Raw genomic sequence first — 22,053 nt, forward strand, 5'->3', positions numbered from 1 at the left:
CCACTTGTCAGTGCATCCGAAATTATTTTCAGATGCACTTACATTTAGGGTCTCATTGCGTTGAAATAATGAAGTTAAGCTCCACTACTAATTGAAAATAGACTTGCTTTTGAGGCTCTGGAGAGGTACCACAGGGTGCGCACAGGTGCTTGAAAACCTTGAATACCATTGAATCACGGAAGTCTGTTTTCAAGGCCCTTAAAAACCTTGAATTTATGACTGGTCCTTGAAGATTCTTGAATTCCTTGAATACTAAATTTGAACTGGTGTTTTTCGTCATGAGAACGTTTCTGTTGCTAAACTTTTATTCTTGACTGAGTTCTGAATGAACTGTGGGGAAGGAAACGTATCGATTTTTAGCCTATTTAGCGCATTCTCGTTAGGCGGCTGGCAACACTGCAGTGGGCGCGCGGCTGCGTCGTCCCATCGCTATCGCATCGCCATCACTCACCGAGCCCAACGTTTTTGGGTTTACCGAGCCGTGCGGCCGTGTCTACGCTGGCGTTGCCCTAGTGCTTGCATTTTTGGAATGAGCGTGGCTTCTGCCTGTCAGCGCACGTGATATTTTCATATGTGACACAATGCCCGGGAAGAGCAAGTTTCAGGCTACGTGGCTCCACCATGACGAATACAAGCAGTGGATTGCGCCTGATACGAGTCCGCATCGGGCTAAGTGCAAGCTTTGCGGTAAAACTGTGGATGTGACTGCCATGGGTGAATCCGCTTTAAAAAGTCGCATGAAAAGCGGCAAGCATATTGGCGCAACGAAGGTAGCGCAAGGGAGCGCGTTGAAAAGGTACCTGACGCCGGTCGCGGTAGAGCAGTCTACTAGCGCGTGTTCCTCGCAGTCGCCAAGCCTAAACGATGCTTGCAAAGCGCACGAGCTTGTCACTGACGCTGAAATTCTTAGGACTCTGAAAGTTGTGACATCCCACTTTTCGTACCGGTCGTCATCCCAAGCAGGGGAGCTATTTCAGCGCATGTTTCCGGACAGTGAAGTGGCAAAGGCGTTTTCTTGTGGTAAGAAGAAATGCGCCTATATGACGTGTCACGGTCTCAGGCCTTTCTTTCTTTCAGCATTGCAGCGAGAAATAGAACAGTGTGAATTCTATGTCATACTGTTTGACGAGTCGGCAAATGACTTTCTGCAAAGTAAGCAAATGGATGTGCACGTGAGGTGTTGGGACTCTGCTCACCAAGTGACGACCAGGTATTACACCTCCGTTTTTATGGGGCATTCCACAGCCGATGACATTCAGGAAAAGTTGCTAAGCGCCCTCGAGCCTTTGCCTCTTGCCAAGATTCTTCAGATATCGATGGATGGACCCAATGTCAATCTGAAGTTCTTCAAAGGTCTTCAAGAGCACTTGCAACAAAACCACCAAGTTCTGTGTGTGGACTTAGGCACTTGTGGGCTACACACAGTGCACAATGCTTATAGGGCTGGAGTTTCAGCGACTAAATGGGGACTTGACTGCTTGTTGTCTAATCTGAGTGCAATTTTTGAAGGTGCTCCAGCACGGAGACAGGACTTTTCGGCAGTTACAGGCCAAGATACCTTTCCTCTTAAGTTTGTCGCCCACCGGTGGGTGGAGAATGTTCCTGTAATTGAGAGAGCGTTGCTGTTGTGGTGTGGCATGAAAAAGTACATTGAGGCTGCTAGAAAAAAAAGAAGTCAACCTGCCAAAATGTGCATTGTTCAATAACTTGTGGGAGTTCTGCTGTGATGCTTTGCTGCCAGCAAAGTTGAATTTTGCCTTATGTGTGGCGATGGCACTGAACCCTTTTCTGGTAGAGTACCAGACAGACAAACCAATGGTTTTTTCCCTTGCAAGGGATTTAGAAACTGTTCTCAGAAAGCTGCTGACGAAGTTTTTGAAATGTTCGATCCTGTCTGCCAAAGGGATAGTGGGTCTGCTGAAGATCGACATTGATAATGCCGAGAACTATGTTCCACTTGAAAAGGTGGATATAGGCTACAAAGCAGAGCAAGTTCTGAAGAATTCTAAAGTGAGCTCAAAGGACGTGTTTCAATTCCGGATGGAATGTAAACAGTTTTTGATCAGTGCCATAAAGAAAGTTCTAGACAGAAGCCCCTTGAAGTTTGCATTTGTTAGGGGCCTTTCTTCACTAGACCCACGACAGATGTGCTCGAAGCCAGAGTAATGCCTTGCAGGTTTCAGAAAAGTATTGGACACCCTCATCACTGCAGGTAGAATGGCTGATCACCTTCGAGACACGGTGCTGGCCGAGTACACGGAGCTCCTGCACGAGCAGAAACATCAGCTTAGACAATTTGACAAGTGCGCTGACAGACTGGATGATTTTTACCCTGATCTCTTGAAGTTCAGTTCAACCTACTCGAAGTTGTGGAGCATTGTGAAACTTCTGCTTGTCCTCAGTCATGGCCAGGCAACTGTCGAGCGTGAATTCAGTGTAAACCGACAGGTGTGCGTTGAAAATCTGAAGGACCTTTCATATGTTTCACAACGGATCGTGTGCGATGCGGTTGAGAAAGCAGGTGGTGTTCTAAACATTCCAATCACCAAGGAACTGAGGATCGCTGTGTCAGCTGCAAGGCAAAAGTATGGAGCATACTTGGAAGCCCAGAAAAAGCAGGACTTTGAAGCTTCAAAGCAGAGAAAAAAGCACTGCATTGAGGAAGAGCTTGATGCAATGAAAAGAAAGAAAAAGAAGCTGGAATTGACAATTGATGATCTCATGGCATCTGCAAATGCCTATGCTGATAAAGCAGAGGCAGAAAACAATGTGACACACATTGTAAAGTCCAATAGCCTCAGAAAGACTGCCAAAGACAAGAGTGAGGAGCTACACGCCATCAGGCTCCAAATTCAACAAAAGCTGCTGGAGCTCCCCTGAAGTAGCCCTGAGGAGCTGCTTCCTAAGGATTTTTTTGTTTTGTGCAGTTGAAGCAGTGGACAATATTTTGTGAGGGTATAGGAAATAACCAACAATTTTATAAAACTAATTTTTTACTTTTCTGCGGGATATGACCAAACTTTCACTGTGATATTTTATGAAGCTATATTTCATTTTTTTCTGTGCAATAGAAGCAAATCTGCATAGTAATGTTTTTTTTCTTTGTGGAATAAATATTTCAGACTTTTTGAGAGCACTGTTTGAAGATCTTTGACATGGAAAAAAAAATTAAGCCCTCGAAGGGGGCCTTGAAAATCCTCCTATGGGGGCTTGAAATTCCTTGAATATCCTTGAATTTTTTTCTTTGCCACCTGTACGAACCCTGTACCTTTTTGGAGTTATGTGGAAGTTGTTTATGCTTAATTGCTTTGAATGCGGTTTCATGTTAAACACTGTTGCGACAAAATTTTGACTCTATCATTGATACCGGTTTGTTTGTTTGCCTAGCAATTAACCTATAGGGGCTATTTTATAACCAGTTGACGATTAAAAGCATCACCTTTAATGCATCGGGAACTGAGACCTCCACTTTTACATTTAGTCGATATTTGTTTGTTTGGCTGGTTAGTCCTCCTCATGGCAAGGCTCTGGCTGGTGGTATTTGGTCGGCGACTTGACCAGGCACTGAATAGTTGCCAGTTTCTGTGACATCACGAGGCCACAAGAAACTCTCGATTTAACGAATTATATTAAGGAAGAAGTTCTGCGCCGCAATCCCGATACAGCAAAGTTTTTGTAAGCATAGAGAACAAATTTCGGCAAACTTTGCCACCTGCAAACAAACAAAAAATTTTTTTTAACTTACCGCAAAGACATGAAGCATGTTGGTAAAATAGCACTTGTGATGTTTCGATGTCTAGGGATTTTAATGACGTCCAGGGCGACGTCCTGACCTGTAGAGCTATGTTGTCTATACCGTTTATTTTGTTCACTGGCACGCACAGACACATTGAGGCAGTCATTTCATTTTCTTAAAATCGTGGTACTCATACTTATCTTTGAGGGGGGCTTGAGTTCATGGCTCAGACCCATCTTGCTCCACAGCAGTGAGTAATGTTTAAGCCACTTAAACACACGACTGCTGACCTTGAGGACACAGATTCATTTCCAGTCAAGGTGGCTGCTTTTCATTGGAGGTGAAGCCCATGGCCCCCGTATGTTGTGTGACGTCAGTGCACGTTTAGAAACCTTTGAATTGGAATTTCCAGAGCCCTCCACTACGTTGTCCTTAATAGCCAATGTCAGTTTGGGATGGTAAACTTCATAAACAGAACTAAACTGTCATGTACATTTTATTGCGACATGATTGTCCCCTTGGAGTGCAGGCACATTCGACGACTGGCAAATCACGTCCAGTGCGTGCTCCCAATGGTCAGTGTTCTCATGGTCTACGAAGCAAACCAAACTAGCTGCACTATTTTGTGGCGACCTTTTACTTTCAGGTGTTCCCATAAGCAACGAAAGCACCCGCTCCGTGGCAACCGCTACATCAGCATGCGATGCTTATGATTATTTTCAATGAGGGCATTGTTACTCTCAGCCATCTGTCAAGATTTTGAGATATCACAGCACCAGTCAGGAGCTGCCAGTCTCCTCAGAGCATCTGGACTGACGCAGTATTTTAAGATGTGCAATTTGAAGTTAACGAAGCTTTGTGTACTATTCTCGTCTCTTGTTTTTCTCTATGCCTCTTTTAAAATTGCCCATATTAGTCGTAAGAGCGCGCCCGGGCAAAATATTGCAGAAGAGAAAGGTTTCATGGGCGTGCGATATTATTTACGGCACTGAAAGACAAACTCCTCGTGGCAGTAAAGTTTGTGATATAACAAACGTTTTTTTGCCAGAAGGAATGAATTTGTTATACTGAGTTCGAACTGTATGTGGGTCAAAGTTTCTAGCACAGTAAAACCTTGATATCTGGAATTCGGCTGATTCGAAGATGTTTTATGATACCACAATTTCTCGTGTAAATTTGACTGGGCACTAATTCGAAGCAGCTGCCTACACTTGCCCACTTAATTCAAAGATTTGGAGGGCTTTGGGATGCCAGTTTGCCGCAGAGCAATGAAACACTGACCCCTTGGAGCCATAAAGTAGGGCTGTAAATCAATGCCAACGCTTGATGAAAAATTGTAGAGCCCCAACCAAAGAACTCTTTCGCATTGCGTACTCTCTGCCGCTCTTGTTCACGCTAGTGGTGGCTTCCTCGGATGAGGGGTAGATAGTCGAAGAGAAACACTTCCAATAATAATCAGAGGGGCATGCGGCACCACGGAATCCCAAACTACATGGCTGCGAAGGTTTTCTGAAAGCCATTCGAGCCACACTTGACCATGAAAGGCAGGGTAGAGCACCATTTCCTCTCGTAATATGCTGGCGTTGTAACATGTTTACGATTCATTGCTTTAAATTGCGCACGCGCCGTGATGCTCTTCAGCGGAAAACTACAGAACAAAATGCTGCAGTATGTCCAAGCAGAGGGGGTATGCTTAGCGCGTTCTCACAGTGAAATTTTTTGCGTGGGCCTGATTTTTAGAAGTGAATAGGCTTGGCCAGGCTGATAGTTCACTATAATTTGAGCAGCATAGCATGGGAACAAAGGCGGATGAAGGCAAGGCGGGACAAGTGCTAACTTTCACAGCGGTTATTGCAGAACAGAAGCGTATATATGCATTTGAGTCTGCAAAAGGAAAGAAGGACATACACCATAAAATTGAGCTCTTTCCTTCATAATGCCATGTGCAGCAGATCAGTGCATCAGCAGGGCGTCTGTTGCATATGAAAAAAAGAGCTTCATTTCATTGTATGCGGCATTTTCCTTTTCTCTTTTTTATGCGCTTCTTTTTCTTTTGCAGACTCGGCTGCGTATATACGCTCCTGCACTAAATACACTGTTAAAAATTAGCACTTGTCCTGTCTTGTCTTCAGGCTCCTTTGCTCCCGCACTATGCTTCTCAGATTTTTTGGCTGTGTTCAGTTGGTTCAAATGTTTTTCACGGTTCAGATGACTTTGAATTAATGAGGTTTTACTGAACTTGACTGCCAGCCTCACTGCAGCTGCTTTGCAGAGCATATTTAGGTCCTTTAGCAAAGCACAGTCATCAGTAAAAACAAGTAGTCATGCCGAATATTCTTAGCAGTGCAAGCATAAATATGGAATAAAAGTGAGAAGCAGCTGAATGGAATTCAGTTTATAATTTCGGCATCTCAGGTGTGTATACTCCGTAATGGGTTGACAAGGTGCATTTGTGCCATTATGTCTTCATTCCCGTTGAGCTGCATTTCCCCACCTGCAATTTTCACGCTGTGCTGTGTAAATTACTTTACTTACCAAGCTTTCATTGTGCCCTGTATATGTGCACAAGGAGTGCATTCACAGCATCATTAAAAGGTGTGATGCTACTGGGACATAGAGATCATGTTAATGATCTTTGGTCACATAGACACTGCTCGCATTCTCTTGAATCGGGGCAGTGTCAAGTTCCGCGGTTCAAGGTCTGTCTTTGCAGGCTATTTTCCCTGCAATGAAATTTAGCCACATTTAATAACATAGTTTTAATGCACAGCATCCTACATATCAGTAAATCCTAGCAATTATGTTACGTCACCACTGCATTGTCGTCTCACCACTTCCGATTTGACTTGCATCGTGTCTATACGAACATGAATACAAACTTGTTCGCATTATCTGGTTGTAAATATCACAAGAAGTAGAGACAAGTCTAGACGAAACTTAGGACGGTGCCCATCCCACATAGCAAGAAAGCTGTGTTATGTAGTGGTATAGAAGCCTGCTTGGGGCAGAAATTCAGCGTTCTCATATGATGTCATGAGACCTCATGACATGGTCGAGTTGGCAGATGCGCTGGTCGTGTCAAATGGCCGGGCACAAAGGTGGGCCCGGTATCATTTGCCATTTTTGCTTGATTGTATGCCAATGTGTTCAGACAGCTCCATGTACGAGATTGAAATGGAGCCAGAATAAGCACCATGGGCACCTACCATAGTGAAAAATTCCAGCAAACAGAGAGACAATGAAGAAGTATATGTCGCTGAAGATGAAGTGCCGGCGACTACACAGACTCGGCATGTGCAGTAAGCAGCATTAACGGAGGTGAAGAAGCAGGTTGGATGGACTTAAGACCTTAATGGTGTCTCATCCTCATCCCGTCATAAAATTTCATATACTTTGTATCTGGGCTGAACAGGCTGAAGCCCACCAAAGAAAAGTGTGCCTGGAGGGGATAGGCAAAGTTTATAAACCACTTTCAGCCCTGCCGTGGTGGCGTAGCGGTAAGGGCTCTCGACTGCTGTGTCCAAGTAGTACCCGGGATTGAATCCCGGCTGTGGGTGCTGGTTTTCGATGGAGGCGAAAAGCTAGGCGCCCATCTGCTGTGTGATGTCAGTGCACGTTAAAGAACCCCAGGTGGCCAAAATTTCTGGGGCCCTCCACTGCGGTGTCTCTCATAGCCAGAGTCGCTTTGGGACGTTAAATCCCATAAACTAAACCAAACTTTCCTTTCAAACTGTTCAACAAATATTTCCTTGGTATCCCACGTTATGTGTCTCTATCTTGATTTGCTGATACAGTAGAATCTCGGTGATATAAATCACAGAGTGCTGCGAGAGAGCGTCGTTCAAAATGTAATTTCATCGAAACGAACAAGGCCCATGTGCAGAAACGGGAAATGCATTGTGCATTTCTATTTATGGCTTAGAGGATTTTTTTACAGTCTCGTGCCGCAAGCTGCTTGTGGTACAGACTGATTGTAGTGTGGCCAACATTAACTGCTCCTTGTGTGTACAGTGCGACTGAGATTCGCACAGCCAGTGCTGTGCAGCCAAAATTAGGCTCAACGTTAAAGTTCCAGCTTGCACTTTCGTATCATCCATGATGAGGTGGGAGGGAGAAGATTCAGCGCATCTACTGTTCAGAACATCAGTTTCTTGCTTTTATTTTTCTCTGCAAATTCAGGAAGTTGAAGAGATCAAGAAGAAGATCAAGTTGGACATGCACCTGGAACAGTTTTTTGTGGATGCCAATGAGGTAATAATACGTTCTGACACTTTATGTTCTGCTATTTTGCTGACAATGCTTTTGATGTTTACCAGGTTTGCATTCCGGAATCAGCTAGCGAAATAAGGTCCATTATTTGCTTGTTGGCTCAACAACTCTTGTAAACTTAGTCTGAAGTCAAACATGCCCGAGAAATGTGTTGTATTTGTTCTATCTCCATTTCTTCACTGAAGCCTGCAAGGTAGAGAGAGGGACATTCTTTTGGGCAAGAAACTATATCATCACAAGTAGTGGTAGTTGTACAACGTTGTACGGCAAAAATGGTTCCCTGGGCCTCCCTGGCACTAGGGCCTAGAGGACAGAGGGCACCACCTTGACGCAGGCCGGGAGGTTTTGCTCGGCGGCTGCTGCGCAAAGGGTGCGGCCCCATTGCCATCATCCGATTGTGCGTTCATGAAAGTTGACGCCGACTAAGCTTAAGGCGATGTGGAGCAGCAGATTGATCGGAATTTCCGATAATAGCAACAGTAAGAACGATGGCGATGACACCGCTACCAAGGCTCCACTGTCATCACAACGTGACCTGCTGTCCATCCAGTAGCTGATCGGTTTTGGGCACGCGGAAAGACTGTCGTTAGCGCAGTATGTGCAACAGCTGGCCGAAATGCACACAGTGATTGTCAAACTTCAGCTTCTGCTCATTCAAGGACAATTTTCTGATCTCTAAGTTTTAACATGCTGAAGTTATTTTATGGCTTTTTGTGTCCTGTAGTCTTGAAACATCTCTGTTGTTTTCTTCGACCCAATCCATTTATCGCTTGCAAGCAAACAATGAGTGTGCTGTTTTGTTTTTCACCTCTCTAGATATAACGATAATCGGTTATAACAGTCATATTTTTCGTTTTTCTCAATAACGTTATAAGTGGATTGCACTGTACCACTGGCATTTTATTTTGGTCCAAAATCAAGAAATTTAACTTTTAGCAAAGAGTCCAAAATTATGGTCATCATTGTGTACATGTTCCTATAACGCGCATGATGGTCCTTCAGTGCAGTCCAAAATTATCAAGTCTGTATCTTTGGTGCCGAGAAATTCTATTGGCTACTGTATATTGGTACTATATTTTAGCTACTGCGTATTGGTGTATATTGGTCTTTGCTTTACTGAGGCACTTTTGAATCTAAGTGAGCTGTGTTGTCTTCCTTTTCCTCTACTATTCCCGATGGCAGCCGTACGTGTGGATATATGATCCAGTACCACTGAAAGCATGGATCATTGGGACATTACTAGGTAAGCCACATATACTATTAACCCTTTCATGGCAAAGTTTGTTTGAACTTTGGCTTGTTTGAAATTAATTGTACATATTCTATAAAAAATTCTTGAATATCCCTGGTAAGTAGGTGACGTCTGAAAGACCTGGTATGAACCTAATAGGCCACATTGTGGAACATATGTGACCATGCATTTGTTTGTTTTTTTGTCCTGCTGAGATGAGGCAGGTGAAATTGCAAAAGAATGTGGCGAGCTTCGCTAGTTCAACTGACACTTGGGTAGCAGTTGTTCACTCAGGAGACGACAGAAAACCTGTGCATTCAGATGCCACTGATTCTTTGGTATCAGTAATAGTTTTAACTTTTTCTGGTCAGACTTGAGAACTTGAATGAAGGTCTTTATTAGGTATTGCATAATCAATGCATTCGCTGTGCCATTTGGTCACATCATTTATTCACGTTTTGTGGCCAGGTGTGCCACATAGATTACGGGATGAAGAAATGAGGCAGTTTTACTTCGAGGTCTAGGAAGGAGCTGGTATTAGTGCAAATAAATGTTTCCTGGATATCCCTAACTGTATTTGCTACTTTAGTGGTCAGGCTTGTGCTGGATGTAGTGGATACACACCTTTATTAAAAGTAGACAGTTTACCCGGGTTCGACCCTGACCACCGATGGCTGCATTTCAATGGAGGCGAAGCAAAGTGGCGTCCGCGGGCTGTTCGATGGTCAGTGAACTTTAAAGAACCCAGGTGGTTGAAATTTCCGGCGTCTTCCATTACGGCATCTTATAGCCTGAGTCGCTTTGGGATGTTGTACCCTGCAAACATAAGACAACTGAAAAGTAGAACATTTAAGGATTTGTTCCTAAGCTGTGTAATGGCACCTGTATTGCATCTCTCCTAAGCCCCACCTTTCAGAGGCGCTAATGAGGAGGATTCCTGTCACCTTCAAGGGATTTTGAACTACATAGTAAACGATGTAGTAACCGAACACAATAGATAACCGGTATTGTTACATATCAGTTACTATATGGGAAAACGACCAATCGTCTGGCACTGCTCATCTTACATGAGGATTCATCAAAACTGAGTTCATCATGACGGAAAGTGCATTTCTCGTATACTTGGTTGCTTTGATGCGTTAAACCTTATAACCTGTTAATGAAAAGTACAGAGCCCAAGAGGCTTCGTTTCTGGAGGCCACGCTGTGTGGTCGGTTACATACGAGGGGGGGTGGTGGTGGTAGTGGTTGATTTATTTTTTTTTTTAAATAATCAAAAAGAAGGAAAAGAGTATTGCCGGCCGCGGCAACTGCTATCTAAAAAACTGAAGCACTTGAGCTGCGGCCGGCGGGAAGGAAAAGGGGATAGGGAGAAGATAGCGAGGGGAAGTAGAGAGTTTATATTACTTTCTCTTTTGGTGCATTTCTTTCAGTGAAGATGTTTATGGCCAGCTTGCTTGGGCATATTGTAAGGGCTTGCGTCAACAAGTAATGGCTGCCAGCCCAGCACGAGGGCTCCATATCCCACACCACTGCCAGTTTTATGTTCTTATGATCTGTCACAATATAAAGGAACTTGCATTCAGGTTTGCGGTGCATGACTGTATCTGCAGTTGTAATAGTGTCACCAGGCCACTGTTGCACTGACTATTAAAGTGTTGTGGTCAATTCCTAGAGAAACAAACTCAGAACCCTCAGTGTTTCATTAGCAATCAGTTTGATAAATTTAAAGAGACCTTAACAGCAAAAAAAAAGAAAAAGAAAAAAAAAAAACAGTGCTGTGGATAATGGCAGTGGCTGCCTTGATTGGATTTGATCTTCCTTGAACTCTAAAAATAGCATAGTGAAAGTAAATCTTTCCTGGCAAAAAACTGAGCGCTGTTTGCACAATTATAAAAGTGTTCCGTTTTGCTCGGAGAAGTGTTTGAGTGATGTAGAGGAAAGAGCTTTCTTATGAGAAGTTCCGAATTAGTGCTGCAGGTTAGGCCCAGGGGCACGTGATAGGCTTCTTAAGCTCGTTAGTGGGCCAACACTTTAAGCAGGTTTGCACGTTGTCACTGCAACTGTAGTGATTGTGTATGACTGCAGTGGTGGGTGCCGTTGCGGTGTGTCTGTTCCCTCTGTGGCCTCGGACGGTGCGAGACTACGTCTACTACCTGAGTGTGGCCACTGCTTTCCTGCTGGGTGTCATCATCTCTCTTGCTTTCCGTGAGTACACCCACTATTCCCGTCTCTTTTTACAGCCCATGCCGACTGCAGCAGGGAAGCTTTTCTTTTTTGCTTGTCAGTACGGCACAAGCGACCTAGGCACAGTTTCATTTGGTCGGGAAAGCTTTCAGCCTGAGATGTATTTGCCTGCTTGAGGTGGGAAAAACATAAATTTCATCGTACTGAGGGACTTCTAAATTCAAAGGTTTAAATTTTACATTTGGTTGCATAACCCACCCAACCTGGGTAGATTCGCGTTCGTGCGTGTGAGAATTTTTAACAGGAAAACCACAATAAACCTTGCTTATTATTTTTTTTTTCTTAATGAAAAGGTTAGGGATACATAATGCAAAAAGACTGCCTCCTCCAAAAGATCCATGCCTGCATAACCCCATGCCATATCCTTATTCCATGCCCCTACATAGAGTTACTATATACTCCAACGAGAATCAGCATTTTTTAGCACCTTGCTGTGGCTGAGATTCGTATTTTCCCAAAGGTGGACGTGCAGCAAGTTTTACAGTTCTAGCTGTTTTAGTGTACACCGTCATGACTCTCAATTTTCCACATGAACATTGGAAGAGGAGCAGGTGTTGTGACGGGGTGTCTGTCATCTAAACCCCACACATCCGTTCCTCAACCTCACTTACACACATGGGGACCAGCAGCACTGTTAGCCTAGCTATCCCTGAATTTCCATTGTCATATTCGGCATGCCCAGTTTACGCCCTGTCCCGTGTACTTAAGTCAGTCCGTAATGCACCCTACATTTTGCTTTAAAAAAATCTTCTGGAGATGAAACGCCTACTGGCCCCATTGCCTTGTTACCTAAAACCTGCTCCAATTATTGTACTGATCAATTCTGGCTGTTTGGCTGTTGACAGTCCGGTGACAGTCGTAGCCAAGCCACATATTATATCGTCATTGTAATAATCATTCTGAGAACCGCCTGCTCTGATCAATCGCTCTCTTACCCTGCGGATAAATGACTGAAATTATTCAAGATAAAAATTTATACCCACCATGGTCACTTTTTAACTGGCATGTAGCTGCTGTGCACAAGAATATGAGAAGTGTAGTGCCTGCAGCTTAATGGGATAAAAATGAAGAAGAGACCAGTGTGCTGTACAGTGTTAGTGCATGGTAAAAATATCCAGGGTGGATGAAATGGATCCAATGCTCGTCACCATAGCATCTCTCATGTCGCATAGGAGCAGCTCTGGTATCTTAAACCTGACATGCCTTCAAGATCAATGTTCGCAGAAAGTATGTGGGGGCATTGGATTATGTTCCTTCAGGGTTGTTGCGGCTGAAATGGTGTTACAAAAATACCGAAACAAACATGCGGACATGGATGAAACAGCTTCGCTTCTATGTTCCCATGCGAGGCTGTGCAGTTGCATGAACAAGATGTTCTCGTGAAGTGGAAATAGACGTGCTCAAGCCGTACAATAATGCATTGTCAGCAGAAAGTAAAATACAGTAAAACTTGCTTATATATACCTGCTTCATGCGATTTTCAAGTCATGTACCCAACATTCTGGGGATTGAAAATCCCATTTTTCTCCTGAGTAACTCTGTTTTCCAGCTACAGTGCTTAAAATTTTGGCAAATTCTTTTCACGCAATATGCTTAGCGACCAACTATGCATGTGCAAACATATAAGTCAGCGGAACTTGGCAGTCGCTCCACTTTAAAGATGGAATACCAAGCACGTGCTATAATGGCTTCTCTACAATGCTTAGGAGAGAAACAAAGGATAGGGAAGAAAATGTCCTGGTGGCCTTTGCTGCTGGGACGTGACATGAAAAGAAGAAACTATGCGATCGCTTTCCGGCACCTAAGAGGAAAGGCTATCTGAAAACTATGACGATGCATTGATGCGCGATTGGGGTAGGTCTGGGGAGCAAATTTCATTATCAAGTGCAGTCATTGCAAAAAAAAAAAAAGCCTTTGTACTGCATTCACTAGTTACATTTCTTCAAAATGAAGAGCCTTGGGTAATGCCTGTTTCCAAAATACTTAATCACATTTTGTTTTAAAACATATCAGCAAGCCTTCACTGTACTATTTCTATTTGCATAAGAATCACATTCACATACTGAAGCATGCTGTACTGGAAATCAGTGGAAATAACAGCGTCAGCAGCAGTGTTAGCCTATAGGTTTGACATTTTGTCAGGGCATGGTACTGTAAAATGTCATTATAACGAATCACTTGAGACCATCGCCAAATATCATTCATTATTTTGAAATATTGTAATGCAGTTATAAGCCAGTGGTCAAACCTAGGTACAGAAATGACATGCTTTGGCGGTAGATACATGTACAGACAAGCAAAGTATTGCACTAACTTCAAAGCTGCTTTACTTTAAAGGGCCACTGTCCAGGGAAGGCCCTTTTAAGCAAAGGAGCCCAGTGTTTCGATCAGGTACCGGAGATAGTCTGTGCAAAATGCTACAGCCGCAAAGCATCGAAAATACAATTCAAAGCTCTCTCATGCTCTCCTCTGGGAAGCCAGCTTCCCCGTTTCCTGCGCTGGCCCGACGGGCCACAGCAATAACGTACGTACCGGGAACGATGTCCACTGGTTCGTCTCGCTGACTGACGGGAGAAGGATGGGTGTCTACCGCTCGCAGCGCGCTTTTCCCTCGCCACGACCAGACAATCCAGCGGCGCGCGCTCCCTCGACCGGGTTTTTTTTTTTTTTTTTTTTTTTTTTTTGCGCTCGCGAAAAGCCACGCCCCACCTCCCGCCAAACGCGGAGGAGGAAGGGGAATTTGTATTGCGGAGGCTAGACGACCTCGGGCAGGAGAGTGAAAAACCTTTGCGAGGGAACGGAAGGAGAGAGGCATGATAGAATCGGGTGATTACGGTGGCTGTAACTGCGTTATTAGTTACTCTTTTCAAAAACATTTTGCGGCCTTGCGTTCTAGGGGCGAAGTCTCACAGTCACCGGGGAAGAAAATATTTTCGACCGGAGGGTGGACAGTGGGCCTTTAAGAGATCAGTTATGCTCTTTTGCCATGTGCAGCACACATGACCGAATAAAATCTCTACACCTTCCACTTTGCTTAACAACTCATAAGGTGCCTCATTGCACCAAGCGATAAAGACTTTGTGCATGCATTATAAAGAGTAGAGTTCGATACGACCTCATCTTCAGTGTTCAGTGAAAATTGACGATCTTGTATCGGTTTTCCAAAATGATTGTGATGATCAATAGGGCAATCCCATGCTCTCTGCAGAGATCGACTTGCTCTTTCCCTGTGTCAGTTTCTTGCAGTATGGCCACTTTTTTTTCTGCAGCAAAAGCTGCATTAGAGGTTCTTCTTGGCACCATCTCTGGCTGCATTCATTGTCAGATCTCACACAAAATTTGCAATAAGGTCATCTGCAACAAACATTTCTGCCTGCACCCGCGAATGGCACAAACGACCGACCTGCAAACAGCATACAACACAGAGAAAAAAAAGGCAGGCAGCTAGGCTTTTGGGCTACTTAAACCACAGCTTTGTGGTGGCGCTAGGAGTTGGCACGGCACTAGATATGGTGATGATGATAGCCATAGCCCATAGCATACACACAGCAATGGTGGTTTCTCTTTCACACAAGAGTTGTGACGCTCTTAATTTTAGCCGAATTCATAATACCTTGATTATAGAAGAAAAAATAAATAGCATACTCTGAATTCTGCACCTTATTGAAATTTGTTTTTAATGCGGTGTTTGTAGTAACAAGGTTTGACTGTGTCTCACTTGGATACATTGTCAAATCCTGCCAGCATTTGACCAGTCAAAGGTTCAAGGTGCAGCAGAAAGAACTCTGTGGCCATTAGCACCTTCATTTGTCATACACCTTTGCCTTTCTTTTAGTGCCAGCACTAAGGTACACTACACTGGTTTGTGTTGCACGGGAGCTGCTCACATTAGCAAAAAAAAAAGAATAGAAAATGTGGTAGGATGCTTCTGCTGCTGATCTCTGGTTGGCCATAGATCCAACACTTACAGTGGTGAGTAGCCCTGCCTAAGCATGGCAACGGGGCTCTGTGGTGCTAGGCAGGGCCATTTAAAATTAGGCTGTGGGTTTGAGTTTACGTACCGTACACATGTGCGGCGAGAACAGAGTAATGCCTGCTCATCGCTTCTCCCGTGGTATCATATCTTCCTTGTCCATCCTTAAGAGTTTGTTTCGTGCTGCTAGGGCCGCACTGCCTGCATTTCAGACGCTATTACGATGGTCAGAGCATCGCCATGCCGCCATGTTTCACAAGTGTAACGAGATGGCCCGTCAAGCAAGCGCCAGTGATAGTGGATGATCGCACGTTTGTGCTTACGCACCACCCGCCAAATGCGGCGTCCCTTGTAGCTGACAGCACAGCATAAAGACACACCATTAACCAATACGACGGTAGTGCATGGTGCGTGATGGTAACCTGCTAGTCTTATGCGGACAGGACGAAAATAGACACCAAAAAACCAACTAGACCTAATTGTCGCACTCTTAGCCTGGTGCTTTTGAAACGCGCCATCGGCCAATATCACTTGCACTTGATTGCCTAGCCACCTTGTGATTCGCGCCAAACGCATTAGTTTTCCTGGCGTCTGTTGCATATCATTCAGCCCAGCCGTGATGGTGTGAGGCGCAAGCACTGAGCGGAAGGGATGCCTACAAGCCACGCGCATTCACCACTTTATTTTGGCTGCTCATGCGCATGGGGCACATATCTAGTACCCAGAGCCTAACGTTAGATAGCACCGACTTGCACCGCAGAGCACTGTCGGCGCTCTCTAGACAGGGCTGCTCACCACTGTACATCGAGGGAACCATGCCAAGTGATAACACGAGCAACTGCCTTGAGTTCAGTGCGATTGATGGCTGCTGGGAGCAGAAAATGTGTTTAATCATAATTTTTACACTTACTGATCTGCAAATATCGGGCATCAATTTTTCAAGAACAATAAATTGACTGTGGAAACCAAGACTGCCTTTTGATGTCGGGACAATTGAAGAAAATATGTGGCAAAAAGATATTTGCACTTTAGGAAGAAAAATTTTTTTCTCAACTTGCTAGGCCTAGGTTGAATCTGTGTGCAGTCATACCTGAATTTGCCTCACCACGGTACCTCAGGGGTTAGGGTGTTTGACTGCCGAACCGAAGGACGCGATATCGTATCTGGTCACAGTGGCCGCTTTTCTGCTAGCTGGTTGAAACATCCGTAACCACCCACTGTGACATCCTTCATAGCCTTCATCCTTCATAGCAAACGATGTAAGCCAAACCATGCCTGAATTACACAAGCCTTAAATGTGTCTGTAGAAAGACTCATTAGCTCTCACAGTAATGGGTCACTTACTTTTACTGGTGGTGATCAAATTACGAACGTCTAAAAATCTTTGACACCCTTTTCTTGCACAGATCAGTTACCTCGTGGCATGTAGTGAATGAACATCACATTCGTAGTGTTCATACGGCACATAAATTGCAAAACTTGCGCCATATGCTGTGCAGTGTCGATGCAAGTAATTAGTAACTGGTCTGTAATTGGTCTAAATTAATTTATAGCTGTCCTCTACCATGGCTGTAATAACATACATGCAGTATCAGGTTGTTAAGCTCCACATACCCTTCTACAATATTAATCATCTGCTAGGAAAAGACCTTTTTTTGGCCTTTTTGCAAAGAGAAAACAGGCTTTTGTAGATGTGAGTATGTTAGCATTCACTGATTATAATTAAGATCAAGATCAATGCAAGCGCTAGTCATTTTTAGCACATTTGATTTCAAAGTTTGGTTTTCACACGGAATGCACACAGTTTTTGTAAACTTGAGATAAATTTGCTGGTTATAGCCTGGCTCAAGTCAGTTATGCTGTACTGCTTCCAGTGCTCTTGCTTGCCCCTTTCTCAGCTGGGCAGCCATGTTCTTGCTTACGCGACCCCTTTTCATCTCCGAGCATGTATTCTAATCGTATTTCAAAGTTGTCCTGTTGCTTTTCAGCAGTGCTCTTGGGCAGCTTGGCTCTGCTTGACAGCTTATAGCCCTCCGCACTCACCTTATCTTTCCCTTTCTCTCCCTCCCATCTTGTGCGCAGTGCGCCAAGTGCTGTTCGTGATTATCTGGGCGTGCACCCTCGGTCGGCACCACTTCTGGCTACTGCCAAAGCTGACCGAAGACGTTGGTTTCCTCGAATCATTTTGGCCCATCTACCAGTACGAGTACCGAGGCCCTGGCAGCAGCAAGGACAGCAAAGACAGCAAATCCAAGAAAAAGAAACAGGACGACAGCGGCGGCAAAGGTTCCGGCGACCACTCAGCGAGCGAGGATGCGGAAGAGAAACGCTCCTCGGACCATGGCGGGGAGCAGCCCGACAGCAACGGTTTCGAGCTCCTCGACAGTCCCGTCGAAGGCAGCAAGGAGAAGCAGTCCTGATGTGGAGGGCACCACCCTGACGGGTGGGTCGGACGGGTGCAAACCGGGGGTTCAGGCCTTGTGGAGCAAGGTTTGCCGCAATTGGAGAAGTGTTGCTTGTGGACGATAAAAATATCCTGCTCAGCTGCAGCACTGATGTCTAGTGTACCGTATATGCTTTTGTTTGGACTGTGCATCTTTCAAATTTTCGGTACTGGAAATGTATGCAAGTGAGCGTTGCGCACCCCATGACTGCGTAGCCGCATCAAAGTGGGGCAGCTTTGGTTAGTCGGGGTCTCTGGTTGCTGTGGACCATGTGCAGGAGAGCGTGGGAATTGTGCTGCGATTGGATGAGCAAATGTTATCAGTGAAATTGTGGGAGGGCTGCTGGCACTTTAAGGTACGATATTGGGGGAACCCGAGATGTTGTGGAATGTTTTAGAGCAGCATCATAAGCATGAACCATTTCTAGGCAGAGCTGTTTTCTTTATTAAACCTAGCTTTAATTGGCAGCGTCTTGACACCGATACATTCTCTTTACATATCTGGGCCATGAATGTGCCGTAGTACTATCTGTCCAGACTATCTGTGTACTATCTGTGTAGAGTCGATCTGGTTTCCACTTCCATGAATTATCCTTTGGCACCTTGCATGAAGTCTGCTTTTCTGCTTTGTTTCAGTGAGAAATTGAAAAGGAGTATGGCACAGTTCTGGGTTGCAGAACTGGAAGTTATAGCTCAGTCATCCCACATGCAGTATTCAAGGCCGTACAAGAAAATATGCCGCCTTTGTGGGAGTGTATGAAATGTAGCAAGGTTGGGGCATAAAAGGCTGCTGTATCAAAGCAAAGAAGGGTGGCTTTGCAGCAGCTGTGCTTTTTTTTTCATCTTAGTATTTGAGTTTCTATTCCTTTATTGATTTCTCAGTTCTCATTTATCTTTTATGCTGCAAATAGTGGGGAAAAAAGTCTTGTGGGAATCGTTTTCTAGTGTCTACTTCCTGCTACCTGTGAAAGCAGTCTTGTGTGACTCTGTCATCAAGAGCAAATTTGTCACATAGTAGTACCTTGTTTCATAACAGTTTGCCAGAACGCAACAATAATCTTCTCTGAGGTGTACGGATAGTTCCTAACATTTATGTTATCATTTCATACTAATTCAAAAAAGCTAGAGTTTCTTCACTGTGTTGGGGCTGCCCTTTGCAGCTCAGTATTCACGTCCATCTTTATTTTTTATTTGTATCTGATTACATGTCTTTGCTAGCGTGTTTTTTGGGGAGCTGTGTTTTGTCACAAGGATGGGCTTAAAATATCCTCAGTAAATGGACAAATACCTGCACACTTGCCGGATGCCTAACAGTATGTAGCTGTGGTTCTTAGTGTATTGTCATACTCGCAAAAAGTCTTCTTACCTTCTGGTGAAGCAAATTAGTCGCTATGCAAAGAATCTGAGATTTTACATTCCAAGTTTGTTTTTTTGTTTTTTCCTTTTTTTTATTTGAACAAGGTCAAAGGCGCACGCGTCTCAGTGCATTCATGAGGGTCGCTTGTATGTACTGTATCTACAACTGGATGTTGCGGCATAGGTGCTCTGTGCTTCCACTGCAATCTGGAAACGGAACAGAGTGTTGTACTGGATGGTTGTTGGCTTCATTGCATTTTTGCACAGTTGTTGCCACTTCTGCGAGAAGCAGAATAGCACACAAGAAAGATGCCCTTACCAGCGTGACCAGCAAAGTGTTGTTTTGGCTTGGTTTGTTTCTTACAATGACACCAACATGACACCAACTTAGTCACATGAATTGAGGTGTTCACTGGCAAGGATTTTACCATTTGTGGTGGTGTCACAATTTTTTTTTTTTTTTCAATGTGCAAGAATGTGTTTTTCAAGTGTATTGCTTCAAGTCTAGCGTATGCATGTCACTATACTTCATGACTGCACTGAGATGACACAGCAAGCAAGGAATTTAATGGGGTTGAGTTCATGATTTTAGAGAATGTCCCGTTAGTTAACTACTTGAGCTTGTCTGATTCGGCATCTGTGATTGCATTTTTGTGTCATAAAAGTCAAATCATTGCCTCTTCAGGCCAGGAGTTTTACAAAGTGCAAGAACTTTACAAGGGTAAAAATTTGCACTTTTGGCAGGCCAATTAAGTTAGGAGTTCCTAACGGTAAGTATGTGGCAATTGATGCATACTGGATATTATTGGGTTGTTTTAAATGGTAATATAGTATGAATATTTTCTTAGCACCTAGCCATCTGGGAAGCATATGCATTGAATTCGTATTTCTTATTATTTCAATTAGTTTGCAGTCATTGCAGACTTGCAGACTTCACAAACCAAGAACAATCAGAAGCTCAAGATTTGTGTTTGCCACGAATCTCTTTGTTCTGGAAGCTGTGCCCATCTAAAAGGAAAATTTCTGTTGCCTACAGGGGCCAAAAGTCCTTGTTATTGTGATAGGCTCTTTTTATTTTATTTTAGCATTCTTAGGTTCCGTTTGGAATTTTGGCTGTCTTCAGTACTGTGGTCATATTTAATTTTTAATGTGTGCAATGAGCATTATTTGACACAGATCATCTCTACCGAACACTTCTGCATCTAGCACATTTGCAATGCAAGAAAAAACGCCGTCCTTTTGGCATATTATGCAGGAAAGTTGTTTTGAGAATTATCTGAAAAATGTTCTGTTTTGTTTAACTTCCTTTCCTACCTGGGCATTCTTTTAGCACGTACGTCCACTATGACAAGTCATTTTTGTAAGCTTGAGAGCACCAGCATTAAGGAGTGGAAACGTGTCGGGCATTGGGTACACTTCAATAGGAATAAAACTGTGTATATAAATATGTGTTCACAGCAGCAGCATTTCCTTGTTCTCGCTTCAGTGGTAAAAACAAGCAGACAGCTTCATCAACGAGGGTGCCAGGCATTGAATTTAGTTGAGGATACTGTATCTTGCTCTCTATGAGGGAAAGGGTGCAAGTGGTTTGGTTTAGTTGGGTTCATGGTGTTTAATGTCTCAAAGCGACAAAGACGCTGTAGTGGAGGGCTCCGAAAATTTAGGCTACTACCTGGACTTCTTCACTGTGCACTGACATCGCACAGCACATGGGCACCTTGCTTTTTGCCGCCATCGAAAAGCGGCCACCGCACCGCGGCCTGGATTCGGTCCCACATTTTTGGGCAGAGCCGCCAAGTGCCCTTTACCTCTGCACCACTGCTGCAGTTTAAAAAGGGTGTAAATCTTGGCTTGGTAATAAGGGGTTCCAGCTACCAAGGTGGGTGCGATTGGACAGGCCGACTGCGGGTTCTAAACGATTCCAAAACATCTGCAAGAGTGCGAGAAGGCAAAGTGTCCCTCTAGCACCGCCGACGCGAATGGCTCGCACGAGCCAACAGACAAGAGATCGACGCCAATTCGAGCAAGTATAAAACTAGTCGCCAGAGCTAGACATCATGAATTTCGGCGAGGCCGACGGGCGGCCACAGGTCCGGACGCATAGGGCTGTGAGTCGACCGCGCATAGTTTGAACAGGTCCGCGCAGTACTGCAACTGCATTTCTTCATAGCGTGCCCAATTTTTCGGGCATAGTGTCGACGCATACGTTCCTCAGGAATCTGCCAACATCTTACATGCACGTATGGTCAGTGCATGAAAAGCCGTGTGTTTGCTCGGTGGACCGTCGAAAAACGACAAGGCACTCGGTCAATTCATCCTCGTTGCGCTGCCCGCCCTCTGCTGTCAACAACATGGTGGATTACCCGGCATGCATCGCTTCATTAAAACGCATCGATACAGTTCAGTAAAAGCTTGATAGGATTATAAAGGAAAAAGTTTCTAAAGGATTGGGAAAAAGTCTCTTATTGCAATGCAAGTCTGCATCGCAGTGTAGTAGCAGAAAGGAAAGGCAAGTATCTGACACATTTTTCTGTGGACACCTGGACACCTGAAAATTGAAAAAATTCGGAAAAGGAGGCTCAATGGTGTTACAATGCTAAGGATGAAAAGGCAATGCGTGTTGATGCCAATTATAAATGTGTGTTTAGTTGGTTAATTCATTATTTTAAATTATTAATGTTAAAAATGGGGAAATGGGGCTTCAAAGGTGTCAAATTGCTCAGAATGAGAAGCCAGTGCTTGATTCTGATTGGCAATATTTATGTGTGATTGACCAATAACGAATTGAAATAATTATAT

General features: G+C 44.2%; 1 protein-coding gene and 1 pseudogene across 1 annotated transcript in view; both read left to right on the forward strand.

The window, feature by feature from the left end:
* Trp1 (translocation protein 1) overlaps positions 1-20,701 on the forward strand; it is a 32,500-nt gene extending 11,799 nt beyond the window's left edge. Inside the window, exons 5-8 of the mRNA XM_084598836.1 lie at positions 7,916-7,987; positions 9,188-9,248; positions 11,324-11,443; positions 17,538-20,701. Coding sequence (XP_084454962.1) covers positions 7,916-7,987; positions 9,188-9,248; positions 11,324-11,443; positions 17,538-17,875 — 591 coding nt within the window. The 3' untranslated portion in view covers positions 17,876-20,701. The remainder of the gene's footprint in view (positions 1-7,915; positions 7,988-9,187; positions 9,249-11,323; positions 11,444-17,537) is intronic.
* LOC146197093 (uncharacterized) lies at positions 6-3,039 on the forward strand (annotated as a pseudogene).
* Positions 20,702-22,053: the final 1,352 nt, after the last annotated feature.

Source organism: Amblyomma maculatum, chromosome 3, assembly GCF_055883805.1.
Source record: "Amblyomma maculatum isolate TAMU_Amacu chromosome 3, ASM5588380v1, whole genome shotgun sequence".
NCBI lineage: Eukaryota > Metazoa > Arthropoda > Arachnida > Ixodida > Ixodidae > Amblyomma > Amblyomma maculatum.